At 47.6% G+C, this 14,674-nt stretch overlaps 1 protein-coding gene across 5 annotated transcripts in view; it reads left to right on the top strand.

Annotated features, from left to right (window-relative positions):
• coq8aa (coenzyme Q8A, genome duplicate a) overlaps window positions 1–14,464 on the top strand; it is a 74,528-nt gene extending 60,064 nt beyond the window's left edge. For all 5 annotated transcript variants that reach the window (XM_041188760.1, XM_041188759.1, XM_041188761.1 and 2 more), the window contains 7 exons: window positions 2,589–2,670; window positions 5,672–5,765; window positions 9,280–9,421; window positions 10,558–10,665; window positions 11,049–11,114; window positions 12,640–12,726; window positions 13,750–14,464. In XM_041188760.1, the coding sequence (XP_041044694.1) occupies window positions 2,589–2,670; window positions 5,672–5,765; window positions 9,280–9,421; window positions 10,558–10,665; window positions 11,049–11,114; window positions 12,640–12,726; window positions 13,750–14,049 (879 nt within the window). In that variant the 3' untranslated portion in view covers window positions 14,050–14,464. The remainder of the gene's footprint in view (window positions 1–2,588; window positions 2,671–5,671; window positions 5,766–9,279; window positions 9,422–10,557; window positions 10,666–11,048; window positions 11,115–12,639; window positions 12,727–13,749) is intronic.
• Window positions 14,465–14,674: the final 210 nt, after the last annotated feature.

Genomic DNA, 14,674 nt, shown 5'->3' with positions numbered 1-14,674 from the left:
TAATCTCCTCCAGACCCTCATCCCTCCCTATCTCTGTAATCTCCTCCCGACCCTCATCCCTCCCTATCTCTCTAATCTCCTCCAGTCCCACATCCCTCCCTATCTCTGTAATCTCCTCCAGACCCTCATCCCTCCCTATCTCTAATCTCCTCCAGTCCCACATCCCTCCCTATCTCTAATCTCCTCCAGTCCCACATCCCTCCCTATCTCTGTAATCTCCTCCAGTCCCACATCCCTCCCTATCTCTGTAATCTCCTCCAGTCCCACATCCCTCCCTATCTCTAATCTCCTCCAGTCCCACATCCCTCCCTATCTCTAATCTCCTCCAGTCCCACATCCCTCCCTATCTCTAATCTCCTCCAGTCCCACATCCCTCCCTATCTCTGTAATCTCCTCCAGTCCCACATCCCTCCCTATCTCTGTAATCTCCTCCAGTCCCACATCCCTCCCTATCTCTGTAATCTCCTCCAGCCCCACATCCCTCCCTATCTCTGTAATCTCCCCCTTCCCATATCCCTCCCTATCTCTGTAATCTCTCCCAGTCACACATCCCTCCCTATCTCTGTAATCTCCTCCAGTCCCACATCCCTCCCTATCTCTGTAATCTCCTCCAGTCCCACATCCCTCCCTATCTCTGTAATCTCTCCCAGTCACACATCCCTCCCTATCTCTAATCTCCTCCAGTCCCATATCCCTCCCTATCTCTGTAATCTCCTCCTGTCCCACATCCCTCCCTATCTCTGTAATCTCCTCCAGTCCCACATCCCTCCCTATCGCTGTAATCTCCTCCAGTCCCACATCCCTCCCTATCTCTGTAATCTCGCCCTGTCCCACATCCCTCCCTATCTCTGTAATCTCCTCCTGTCCCACATCCCTCCCTATCTCTGTAATCTCCTCCTGTCCCACATCCCTCCCTATCTCTGTAATCTCCTCCAGTCCCACATCCCTCCCTATCTCTGTAATCTCCTCCAGTCGCACATCCATCCCTATCGCTGTAATCTCCTCCAGTCCCACATCCCTCCCTATCTCTGTAGTCTCCTCCAATCCCACATCCCTCCCTATCTCTGTAATCTCCTCCAGTGCCACATCCCTCCCTATCTCTGTAATCTCCTCCAGTCCCACATCCCTCCCTATCTCTGTAATCTCCTCCAGTCCCACATCCCTCCCTATCTCTGTAATCTCCCCCAGACCCACATCCCTCCCTATCTCTGTAATCTCCTCCTGTCCCACATCCCTCCCTACCTCTGTAATCTCCCCCAGTCCCATATCCCTCCCTATCTCTGTAATCTCCTCCTGTCCCACATCCCTCCCTATCTCTGTAATCTCCTCCAGTCCCACATCCCTCCCTATCTCTGTAATCTCCTCCAGTCCCACATCCCTCCCTATCTCTGTAATCTCCTCCAGTCCCACATCCCTCCCTATCTCTGTAATCTCCTCCAGTCCCACATCCCTCCGTATCTCTGTAATCTCCTCCAGTCCCACATCCCTCCCTATCTCTGTAATCTCCTCTAGCCCCACATCCCTCCCTATCTCTGTAATCTCTCCCAGCCCCTCATTCCTTTAAGATATGTGTTTCGCTAATTCCGTTGTCTTGTACGTTCCCAATCTTAAACGTTCCACCACTAGTGGTGTTGGCCTTCAGTTACCTATGACCCAAGCTCTCAAATTCGCTTCCTAAACCTCTCGGCCTCACATTCCTCCTTTAAGATATTTCTTAAACCAAGCTTTTCGTTTTCTGATCTAATATTTCATGCGGCTCACTGTCTAATTCTGTTATATAATCCTCCAATGCAGCCCTTAGTGTTTCACTATGTTAAAGGCGCCATATAAATGGGAGTTGTTGTAGTTACTACCGCCCAGAGTTTGGGGAAAGTGGAGGGTGGATGGTTGAGCTCTGGGGGGCGGGAATCACGGCCCAGGGATCTGGGGTGGTGGCTGCAGCCTGTGGTTTGGGGCAGAGTTGTTTCTTGGGGTCATGAGAGAGTGGGGGTGGGGGGGGGGTGGTGTGGGGTGGTGGGTCACATCCCAGGGTATTTGGTGAGGGGAGGTTGGGGTTGGGTTTACAGGCTGCGGTCTGGGAGAGAGTCACCGTCCGGGGGGTGTGGGGAGTGGGTCACCGTCCGGGGGTGTGGGGAGGGGGGTCACCGTCCGGGGGTGTGGGGAGGGGGGTCACTGTCCGGGAGTGTGGGGAATGGGGTCACCGTCCGGGAGTGTGGGGAGGGGGGTCACCGTCCGGGGGTGTGGGGAGGGGGGTCACCGTCCGGGGGTGTGGGGAGGGGGGTCACCGTCCGGGGGTGTGGGGAGGGGGGGTCACCGTCCGGGGGTGTGGGGAGGGGGGGTCACCGTCCGGGGGTGTGGGGAGGGGGGTCACCGTCCGGGGGTGTGGGGAGGGGGGTCACCGTCCGGGGGTGTGGGGAGGGGGGTCACCGTCCGGGGCTGTGGGGAAGTGGGGGGCGGTCACGGTCCGGGGCTGTGGGGAAGGTGGGGGGGGCGGTCACGGTCCAGAGGTCGGGAGGCTTGGGGTCAGGACCCGGGCTGTTTGAGGTTGTGCCCTGGTGTTGACCTGATTGCTGTGTTTTTATCGACAGTATCCCGGAGTCGCTCAGAGCATCACCAGTGATGTGGCCAACCTGATAACAGTAATGAACATGAGCAATGCCTTACCTGAAGGTGAGTGGCCATTGCCTCAGTGTTGAAGATCTATCCCACCTCTGCCATGGTCTAATACCTGTTGATCCACACACGTTCTCACTGATCCATTTCCCTGTGCGCTCTTAGTGTGAATGGGCTTTCACCAGAGGGGCAGGTGTGTAGGGGCAAGTCTGACCCATGTCTCCTCTGCCTGCCCCCCTGCCAGAGTTTTACTGAGATACATCCCCGATATAGTGACCAAATCTTTCAGTTTTTATTCAATGCCCTGGTGTCCCGACAGTTTCCTAAAAATAGTTCAGATGACCCTGTTTTCACCTTTTCCCTTTTTGGGCTTGGGGGGAGTATATCGGTGTGAAATATAAATAGTAAGAGGAGGAGTGGGGCTGATTAGAGACCAAAAAGGGGATATATGCATGGAGGTAGGGGGACTGGATCAGATATATCTGAGGGTACTGAGGGAAGTAAAGTTTCTTAGATAGAGGGTTGGTGTCAGAGAACTGGAGAATTGCAAATGTTCGACCCTTGCTCAAAAGAGGGTGTAAAGATAAGTCCAGCAACTACAGACCAGGCAAAGAGGGAGTTGGTGGTGGGGAAGCTTTTAGATTCGATAATTTGGGAGAAAATTAAGTCACTTGGGCCAATGTGGAATAATTAAGGAAAGCCAGCATGGATTTGTTAAGGGAAAATAGTGTTTAACGATCTTTCTGGAGTGTTCTGAAGAGGTAACACAGGGTTGATGAGGGCAATGTTGTTGATGTGGTGTACATGGACTTCTAAAAGGCATTTGAAAAAGTGCCACACAACAGACTTGTGAGCAAATTTTGAGCTCATGGAATAAAAGGGACAGTAGCAATTCTGTGGAAAGTAACTCATCTTCTGACTCCCCAAAGCCCGTCCAGCATTTGCAACTCACATCAGGAAGTGTGATGGAATACTCCCCACTTGCCTGGATGAGTGCAGCTCCCACAACACTCAAGAAGCTGGACACCATCCAGGACAAAGCAGCCCACTTGATTGGCACCATATCCACAAACATTCACTCCCTCCACCACTGACACACAGCGGCAGCAGTGTGTACCATCTACAAGATGCACTGCAGGAACTCACCAAGGCCCCTCAGACAGCACCTTCCAAACCCGTGACCTCTATCATCTAGAAGGACAAAGGCAGCACATGCATGGGAACACCATCACCTGCAAATTTGCCTCCCAAGTCATACACCATCCTGACTTGGAAATATATCGCCGTTCCTTCACAGTCGCTGGGTCAAAATCCTGGAACTCCCTCCCTAACAGCACTGTGAGTGTACCTACACATGGACTGCAGCGGTTCAAGAAGGCAGCTCACCACCATCTTCTCAAGGGCAACTAGGGATGGACAATAAATGCTGGCCCAGCCAGCGAAGCCCACATCCCGTGAATAAATAAAAAAAGCATGACTATGAAGTTGGCTGAGTGACAGGAAACAGTAGTGATAAAGTGTTGTTTTTCAGATTGGATGATGGTTTATAGTGGAGCTCCTCAGAGGTTGGTACTTGTACCACTGCTTTTCTTGATATACATTAATGACCAATACCGAGGTGTACAGGGCACAATTTCAAACTTTGCATGTGACACAAAACTTGGAAGTATTGTGAACTGTTAAGAGGATAGTGATCGCCTCCAAGAGGATATAAGCTGATGGAATGGGCAGATAAGTGAAGTGATACATTTTGGTAGAAAGTACGAGGAGAGGCAATATAAAATAAAGGGTGCAATTCTAACTGGGGTGCTGGAACAGGGAGACCTGGGGGTACATGTGTACAAATCAGTGACTGCGGCAGAGTAGTTTAAGACAGTGATTAATGAGGCATATGGAATCCTGGGCTTTATCATTGGGCACAGAGTAACAAAGCAAGGGGGCCATGGTGAACCTTTATAAAATACTGGTTCAGCCTCATGGAGTATTGCACCACACTTTAGGAGGGATGTGAAGGCATTAGAGTGTAAGAAAAGATTCACAAGAATGGTTCCAAGGGTGAGGAGTTTCAGTTCTGTGGGTAGACTGGAGAAGCTGGTCTATTCTCCTTAGGGATAGAAGGTTGACAGGAGATTTGACAGAGAGGTCATGAAGAGCCTAGACAGAGTAGATAGGGAGAAACTTCCCATTGGCAGAAAGGTCCAGAGTTAGAGGACACTCACTTAATGTGATTGGCAAAAGAACCAAAGCTGATGTGAAGAAAGCCTCCTCTGTGTAGTGGGTGGTTAGGATCTGGAATGCACTGCCTCAGACAGATTCAATCATGGCTTCCGGAAGGGAATTTGCTAATTATCTGAACAGAGAGGTTTACAGGTTAAGGGTCAAGGGCAGCAGGGTGGGACTGGGTCAGTTGTATTGGCAGAGAACCAGCACAGATGCAGTGGGCTGAATGGTCTCCTTTTCTGCTGCAACCATTTGAAGATTCCATGCTGGGAACTAGCAGTGGAGGTTGGGGACTAGTCATGTAAGGGCCTCTCTTATGTTGCGCCAGGAGATCCCAGGGCTGGAATTTTTGATGAGAAGACCATGGGTGTCTCTGAAGTGGGTATGACAGGAGAAATAGGAACTGCAGAGGACATGAGAAAAACATTCATAGTCATGTTCCTGTTTAAGAGACGTGAAACTAGTCCCACATTGACCAACATGCCCAGCGACACATGCTCGCTCTGAGCCAGCAGCCATCTTAATTAAAAACAGATACTCCTGTCATTATCACCTTTGTGGGATCTTGCTGTGCACAATTAGCTCCTGCATTTCCTACGTTATTACAACAGTGACCACACTTCAGAAGTACCCCCTCGGTTGTTGTGTGTGGTGACCTTAAAGGTATCCCAGAGGATATTGGGCACATGCCCCAATATCTCCTTATGCAGCTCGGTGTCACATTCCGTTAACCAGCGCTCTGTGAAAGGACGTTTTGCTAGTTAAATGGAAGACTTTACAAAATGTCAGTTGCTTGTGGATTTGAAGCCATTTTGAAAGCATTTCCTTTTAATGTTAGGTCTGTTTCCTGAGCATATGATCGAAGTCATGAGCCGTGAGCTTTCGTTGGAATGTGATTATGAAAGGGAGGCAGCCTGTTACAAGCAGTTCAGGTATGTTTGGGATTGTGCGTGTGCTGCTGAACTGTTACCCCCCCACCGCCCCCCCAATCCGGGAATCTGGGGCACAGAGGTAGTCAAGACTATCTTTGAGTCAGATGTGTTCACAAGAAGTCAAACCATCTGCAACTTCACTGTAGGGATTTCCTGGAGGGAGGAGTATAAATAATTCCAGCTATGGATGTTAGTACTGAGGGTCAGAGGGGAAGTAAATGGTGTTGGCAATGTTCCTTCACTTTCCCACTTGACCCAAATCTGCAATTCTTGAAGTTGAATTTTTTAAAAAATCTTTTATGGGGTGTGGGCTTCGCTGGCTGGGCCAGCATTTATTGCCCATCCCTAATTGCCCTTGAGAAGGTGGCAGTGAGCTGCCCTCTTGAGCCGTTGCAGTCCATGTGCTGTTAGGAAGGGAGTTCCAGGATTTTGACCCAGTGACAGTGAAGGAATGGCGATATATTTCCAAGTCAGGATGGTGAGTGGTTTGAAGGGGAACTTGCAGGTGGTGGTGTTCCTGTATATCTGCTGCCCTTGTCCTTCTAGATGGTAGTGGTCGTGGGTTTGGAAGGTGCTGTCGAAGGAGGACACTATTTGTACAACGATCCTCCCATTGAATCAGGAGGATGCGGCAGAAGCATTGCTGATGGAATTTCTCTAGTGCTCTGATGTGTTACTGATACACAGTCCAGGTCTCACTGCAGTGCGGGGAGTGGTGGTGATAACTGCTCTGTACATCAGGACTTTTGTTGACTTGTGGAGGTCTTTGTTGTCAAACACTCGATGCCTCACTTTGTAGAAGGCTGAGCTGGTGCTGAGCAGTGTGGATCTCCTCTTCAATGGTGCCCTTTTGAGAGAGGCGGCTGCCAGGTTGTGGGAAGTGCTCAACATACCCCAGAGTCTCTCCTTCAACACTATGGGAGGTGAAATACTTGGCTGAACAGGTCTGGGTTTTTTTGAGTTTTGATTTGGCAACATTCAATAAGAGGGTGAGTTTCTTGTATGTAGAATTGAAGAGATCGAGAATGTCTTGGAAATCTGGTACAGAGTGGGCAATGTCTCTGCAGTGATCCACAAACTGTAGATCATGTCTATCTATGGTGGTCAGTTTAGTTTTGGCATGGAGGTGACTGAAGTTAGAGTTTTCCATCTAGATGGTATTTAATACTGACACAAAAAGGCAGTTGATCTTGGATTAGTTAAATAGCCAATGCCCGGTAGATTGTAAATAGAATAGAGGGCTATCACACAGCTTTACCTGACCCCGGTCTGGATTTTGAAGGTGTCTGTTTCAAATCTCCCACTCAAGACAGTTCCAGGCATCATGAAGCAGATGCAGGATTGTGAAGAAGCTTCTTGGACATCCAAATCTCTGGAGCACAATCCACAGAGTCTAGTGATTTAATGAGTCAAATGCTTTGGTCAGGTCGATGAATGTGATGAAAAGCTCCTGATGTTGTTCCTGACATTTTTCTTCGATTTGTCTGGAAAGGAAGACCATGTCCGAGGTTCCTCTGGAAGGGCTAAAGCCTCACTCTGTTTCTGGGAGGATTTCCTCAACCACAGGAAGTGTGGTCAGGATTTCCCCTGCTCTGGACATGAGGGAAATACCTCGATAGCTTCCACAGTGTGATTTACCTCCCTGAAGATAGCTACAATTGTCACATTCCTGAAGTGCAGAGAGTGGATTCTTCCTTCTCTCAAACTGTAGGATGAGTGTCTGGAGTCTCGATGTGAGCTAAAGCCCAGCAGCTTTGAAGATCTCAGCTGGAATACTGCCGGCATTGCAGGCTTTGAAGAAGAGTCATATGGACTCGAAACGTTCACTTTTTTTTCTCTCCACAGATGCTGTTAGACCTGCTGAGTTTTTCCAGCATTTTATGTTTTTATTACAGGCTTTGTTCTTTTACAACCATTTGATTGCTTGTAGCAGCTCTCCCATCAATGGTGATTCACTCACGGATTCTACCACAGGGCACTGGGGGATAGCCTGGAAAGCGTCAGCTGCCACTGTGGATTCACAATTGCTGAGTTGTTGAAAATGTTCTTTCCAGCATTGATGGATGGAATTATCATCTTTAAGAAGAGAGACATCATGCTGTGAGTGAAGAGGATTTAGTCCATTTAACTTCGGTCTATAGATGATCCTGGTGACTTCAGAAAAGCTTCATATCATGATGGTCGGCGTTTTGTTGGATCTCTTGGCATTTCTCTTCCCACCACATGCCCTTTACCTACTGGATTTGTCTTTGGGCATCAGCCTTTAGGTGTTGGAATGCTGCCTTCTTGACTTGTGACCTAGGGTTGTTCTGCGAGGTAATGAAGGCTGCTTGTTTTTGTTCTTGGAAGCCACATATTCCAGCATCGTTTTCATTCAACCAACCCTGGAGACCATGATGCTCAAACCCAATGGTCTGGGTACAGGAGTTTAGTACAGCTGACTTTATTTGATCCCTCTGTTACTGAATTGAGTTGAGTGTGTGAAGATTTTCCAGATTAACCAGGAGCTGCACTTGGGACTCCTTTCTTCAGTGGGGCTGCTTTAGGGCTGGGACATTGACCTTCTTCCTCTTGGGACTTTTTGGCCTTGCAATGTCTTGCTGATTGGTAGATGTTCAACCCCGATTGAACAAGTCAATGATCTGTCCAGCGGGCATCAGTTCCCTGCATTGACCGAGTGATACAGACATTACTTAGATTTTTGACCCATCAATGACATAATCAAGAAGTGCCAATGCTTTGATCTAGGCTGTCTCTGTATGGAAGAGGGTGTTTGTTATAATGAGGCCATGCTGAACATACTTTATTGGTAGGACACCATTTACATTGGCTTTTCCCACCCCGTTTTTCCCAATGGTTCCACTCCAGAAATTAGAGTCATGGCCAACCCTGGCATTAAAGTTCCCAGAAGGATGATCTTTACTTCCTTTGGGATGACAGGAAGAACTTTGTCAAGCTGAGAATAGGATATTTCCTTAACATCTTCATCAGAGTCAAGGGAAGGGCCATAAACACTGATGATGGTGGCATATTGGTTACGGCTGAGTGCTGCTGTTCTCTCCTTGTGTTATTGGCTCTCCTTGTGTTATTGGCTCTCCTTGTGTTATTGGCTCTCCTTGTGTTATTGGCTCTCCTTGTGTTATTGGTTATAGCTGAGCGCTGCTGTTCTCTCCTTGTGTTATTGTTGTAGTTTTTAATTCATTCACGGGATGTGGGTGTCACTGTCTGGGCCAGCATTTATTGCCCATTCCTATCTGCCCTTTAGAAGGTGGTGGTGAGCTGCCTTCTTGAACCGCTGCAGCCCATGTGGTGTAGGTACACCCACAGTGCTGTTAGGGAGGGAGTTCCAGGATTTTGACCCAGCGACAGTGAAGGAACGGCGATATATTTCCAAGTCAGGATGGTGCTGTTCTCTCCTTGTGTTATTGTTGGCTCTGCCATCCTCTTGGGATGTGGAGTTTTTTGGGGCCCCGGGGGTCTGACATTAACCCGTTCTCTCTCATTCCCCCCGCAGGGAGCTGGTGAAGGACGATGCTTTCTTCTATGTGCCGCGTGTTATCGACCATCTGAGCAGCAAGCACATCCTCACCACAGAGCTGGTGCCCGGCTTCCCACTAGACAAAGCAGAGGAACTGAACCAAGAGACCAGAAACCAAGTAATCCTGGGAGCCTGGGGAACCTCGCGTGCTGTTAGTGGGGTCAACTGTGTCTCAATGGCTAAAACTCTTGCCTCTGAGACATGTGGCTGTAGGTTCAAATCCCGTTTCAGATTAGTTAGGCTGAGACTCAGTGCAGGAGTGGGAGAGGAGCGAGGTGCAGAGGATGGTGAAAGTGGGGTTGTGAAGGGAAGGGGCGAGAAGAATGGGGTCTGCAATGTGAGTTCCTTCCATTCCCAGGCCTATGGGGAGGAAAGGTTTCTGAGAGTCTCAGCATGGAGCAGGATTCACTCTTCATGCTGAGTGGCACAGGCAGGATTCACTCTTCATGCTGAGTGGCACAGGCAGGATTCACTCTTCATGGTGAGTGGGACAGGTAGGATTCACTCTTCATGGTGAGTGGCACAGGCAGGATTCACTCTTCATGGTGGGTGGTTTGGGAGGTGGTTTCACTCCACTGTTCATTCTGAAAGAAAATATTGTAGATAAATGGGTGGGAAGGAGAAGATTTGCCTTTATACAGCACCTATCACAGCTTTCAAACATTTCAAGGAGCTTTACTATGCGTCACTGTGGCTCAATGGTAACACACTCACCTGTCAGCCAGGAAGGTTGTGGGATCATGCCGAGTCCAGAGCAGTGATCGCGTATTCCAGGGCTGCTTTCTGTGTAACACTGAGGGAGTGCTGCAAGTTAAGAGGTGCAGATTTGAGGCGATATCCAGCCCTATATTGAACGAAAATATTCCACGACACAATTTCGATAAAGAATGAGGGAATTCTCTCTCCCCAGTGTCGTGGCCAACATTTATCCCTCAATCACCATCACAAAACAGACTCTTCTGGCCATTATCACATTGCATCTTGTTCAAATGGTTTGTTGCAACAGTGACTGTGCTTCAAAAGTACTTAATTGTTGTGAAGTGCTTTATTTTGTATAAATGGAAGTTTTTTTTTTAACCTGAAAGACTGCAGCACTCCCTCAGAACAGCAGTAGTGTTGGCCAAATTACGTTCTCTGGAATGAATGTTGACCCCATGAGGTGTTGCCGCTATAAATAGTGGGGAAATACCTGCTTGTGCCTGTTGACTCTATTTGTGTGTAACTGCTTTTCTCACCCCCTTCTCTGTGTTCCAGATCAGTGAGAACATCCTGAGACTCTGTCTGCAAGAACTCTTTGAATTCCGTTTCATGCAGACTGACCCAAATTGGTCCAATTTCTTCTACAATCCGCACACTGGCAAGGTGGGTATCATTTCTCTGGGGCAGTATGCTCTGATCCACTTACTCTCGGGTTGGTGCAGGGCATTGCAAACGAACCCGCACTGGACACATGAGCATCGTTGCTCACTCTGCTGAAGTTTGTCACTCACTGTGGCCCCCTAACGGAGCAGTTAGGTACAGGGGTGGATGGGAGAGGTTGGCGGGAGAGAGGAGGCAGACTGGAGAACTGAGTAGGAGCTGGAGAGGATACAGTGGGAGAGTCCAGGTGAGATGGAGTTGGAGTCCGTGAGGGTGGAAGAGGAATAAATTTGTTGCTCTTTTTGCCCTGAAGCATTGTCAGTCAGTTAGGTCCTGAAACCATTGCAGAGAAACTCTCTGGTAATATTTTTCTCTTACACTTTCAGGTAGCCTTACTGGACTTTGGAGCCACAAGAGGGTTTGATGAAGATTTTACTGACACTTACATTGAGGTAAGAGCGAGATTTTGAAATATGCTTTTTCTTAAAGATCATCGACAGAAATCAGCCCAGATATTTATTGCAGGTGATAAGAGCAGAGAAGCATTTAATGTATTGCCCCTCATGTTAATGTTATTGTATCCACTCTGTGTACAATCCACTGACAAGACACATTTTGCAATTTTTTTTATGCATAGTGGGCATCACTGGCTGGGCCAGCATTTATTGCCCATCCCTAGTTGCCCTTGAGAAGGTGGTGGTGAGCTGCCTTCTTGAACCGTTGCAGTCCATGTGGTGTAGGTACACCCACAGTGCTGTTAGGGAGGTAGTTCCAGGATTTTGACCCAGTGACAGTGAAGGAACAGTGATATATTTCCAAGTCAGGATGGTGAGTGACTTGGAGGGGAACTTCCAGGTGGTGGTGTTCCCATCTATCTGCTGCCCTGGTCCTTCTAGATGGTAGTGGTCGTGTGTTTGGAAGGTGCTATCGAAGGAGCCTTGGCGAGTTGCTGTAGTGCATTTTGTAGATGGTGCACGCTGCTGCTACTGTGCGTCGGAGGTGGAGGGAGTGAATGTTTAAGGTGGTGGATGGGGTAAAGGAAGCCTACGGAATGCTTTCCTTTATTGGATGAGGTCTAGAATATAAAAGCAGGGATGTAATGATGGAACTGTATAAAATGCTGGTTAGGCCACAGCTGGAATTTTGTGTACAGTTCTGGTCACATTACAGGAATTAATTGCTCTGGAGAGAGTCTAGAAGAGATTTACATGAATGTTGCCAGGGCAGGAAAATTGCAGCTATGAGGAGATATTGGATAGGCTGGGGTTGTTTCTCTTAGAACAGAGGAGCCTGAGGGGGGTCTTGATTGAGGTCGACAAAATTGAGGGGCCTAGATAGACAGGAAAGGCTTATTTTCCCTACCAGGGGGCACTGGTTTAAGGTGATTTATAGATGGATTAGAGGAAATATTAGGAAAAACCTTTTCACCCAGAGGGTAGTGGGCATCTGAAATTCACTGCCTAAATCGGTAGTTGAGGCTGAAACACTCAACTCATTTAAAAGGTACCTGGATCTGCACCTGAAGCGCTGTAACCTGCAGGGCCACGGACCAGCTGCTGGAAAGTGGGATTAAAATTAGCAGCTAGTTTTTTTTTTCAGCCGCCATTGACATGATGGGCTGAATGGTCTCTTTTTGTGCTGTCTCTTCTCTATAGTTCTATGGGGTGCCAATCAAGGGGCTGCTTTACCCTGGACGGTGTCCAGCTTCTTGAATTTTGTTGGAGCTGCACTCATCCAGGGCCAAGTGGGGAGTATTCCATGACATTCTTGACTTGTGCCTTGTAGATGGTGGACAGGCTTTGGGGAGTCAGGAGGTGGGTTACACATTGTAGGATTCCTAGCCTCAGACCTGCTCTTGTAGCCACAGTATTTGCATGGCTAGTTCAGTTCAGTTATACCACTGTCGGGCTGAGTCTGTGTATAAATCACTATGATTCTTGTCCTGTGTGTAAAATCCAGTTTATTGTAATGCAACAGATTGTGCGCTCTGCAGCCAATGGAGACAGAGCACAGGTGCTGAGAAAATCGATTGATATGAAGTTTCTCACTGGCTATGAAACGAAGGTAAGAGCGGCATTTTAATAGTGTCAAAGTGCTGTGGGCCTGTCCATTGATGTTCACACATGACTAATAATGGCTGCTGTTATAAGTGGGGAAGCTTTACACTGAATTATACCATCTGCCCCCATGGGTCTGTCCTCCTTAGGTGAGGGTGCTATGGAGGGGAGTAATCAGTTCCCACTCTTTATCACTGTCCTTGGTTATACCCAGGGCAGACAACAAAATACATCACAGTGCAGGGCGAGCTTAAGCTGAGGGATAATGATGAAAAGAATGGCAGTAAGAACATCTGAAAAGGGAATTCAGTGAGAGAGAGGAAGGGTGAGCTGTTGATCTTGCTTTCTCTTGAACTGAATTTAGACTCTCAACGACTTAAAGTAAAATCAAAAGAAGATGAAGTGACAGGTTGATGTGATGGAAGCCACATTCCTGAAGATGTTGAGAGAGGTATTTGCTGAGGTTTGAGGATGGGTGTTGGGGACTGGAGTGTGACCAGTGGTAGTACTTAACTTTATTCATGGAAACTGGGCAAGTTACAGACCAGTCAGCTCAACCTGGCTAGCAGGAAAAAATTTTATAGTCTTTCATGAAAGATGGAAGCATAAAATTGTCTCACAGAGAAAATAGTTTGAACTCGAGGTTGAGAGATCATCTGATAGAGGTATTCAAAATCATGAGGGGTCTGGATGGAGTGGATAGGGAGTAAATGTTCCCAAGGGCACAGATTTGAGAGAGTGGTGGAGGCAGGTTCAATTGAGGCATTCAAGAGGGAATTGGATTCTCATCTGAAAGGAAGAATGTGCATTATTACAGGGAGAAGGTGGGGGAATGGCACTAGGTAAATTGCTCCTATGGAGAGCTAGAACAGACAATGTACCGAGTGGCATCTCCTGTGCTGTAATGATTCTGTGATGGATATATACTGGAGACTTGTACATGCAATTGTACATTTAACAATTAACCAGATGGTTAAGATTGATGAGGCTATAAAACTTCTGATTGAAATGTTCATCTTTTCTATTCAAGGTTATGCAAAATGCCCATATTGATGCAGTGATGATCCTTGGCGAGGCCTTTTCCTCAACAGTGCCCTTTGACTTTGGACATCAGAGCACCACCAAGAGGATCCACAGTCTGATCCCCATCATGCTGCAACATAGACTAGTCCCTCCTCCAGAGGAGACCTATTCCCTCCACCGCAAGATGGCTGGTTCATTCCTTATCTGCAGCAAGCTCAATGCACAGATCCCCTGCAAGCACTTGTTTGAGGAGGCCTACAATAAGTACTGGAGCAGGAAGGCTAAGCAAGGAGGCACCAGCCCGTAACATGGAATGGCCTGGCTGTAGGAAGATCAGAGACTGGAGAGAGGTGAAGGGAGGCACGGGGAGTGGAAGATGCCTATGAACTAACCACCTTACTGTGTTTCTTTTTTTAAAAGTCTCACTTCCTGTTTAAAGGAATTGTGGGTTCCACTGAACACAGGATTGGAGTAACCAGGCGTGTTCTTTAGTGGCAAAAAAGGAATTATATTTGGGAAAAGTTTCTACTTCCCCCTAAGGAGGGGATATTTGAGAGATTTTACTGTACTGATTAATTAAAAATAATTTGAATTTGTACCATATTAAAGTGAATTAGTGAGGAAATAATGAATGATTGAATTACTTTAGAAATGATCTGCGACCAGTTTCTTTTTGTATACCTGTCATGATGATTCAATTAAAGAAATCACGTTTGTGATCACTTGGTTGATTACTGTACAGTAGTGATTTTTTTTGATGGTTCATATTGTGACCCCCAATATTTTAGCATTCCAATCAAAACAAGTGCTCCTGGACAACAGAACTGTGTGCTACTGGTGATCTGGGCCCAGGTAATTCATCTCGGTGTCCAGGAAAAGTGTTTGTTTTTGTTACTTTTTAAAAAGTTTGTTCTTGGTGGTGTTAGGTCTCC

Source organism: Carcharodon carcharias, chromosome 5 (assembly GCF_017639515.1).
Source record: "Carcharodon carcharias isolate sCarCar2 chromosome 5, sCarCar2.pri, whole genome shotgun sequence".
NCBI lineage: Eukaryota > Metazoa > Chordata > Chondrichthyes > Lamniformes > Lamnidae > Carcharodon > Carcharodon carcharias.
Note: the sequence above shows the minus strand (reverse complement) of the source record. Positions and strands in the feature narration are given on the sequence as shown.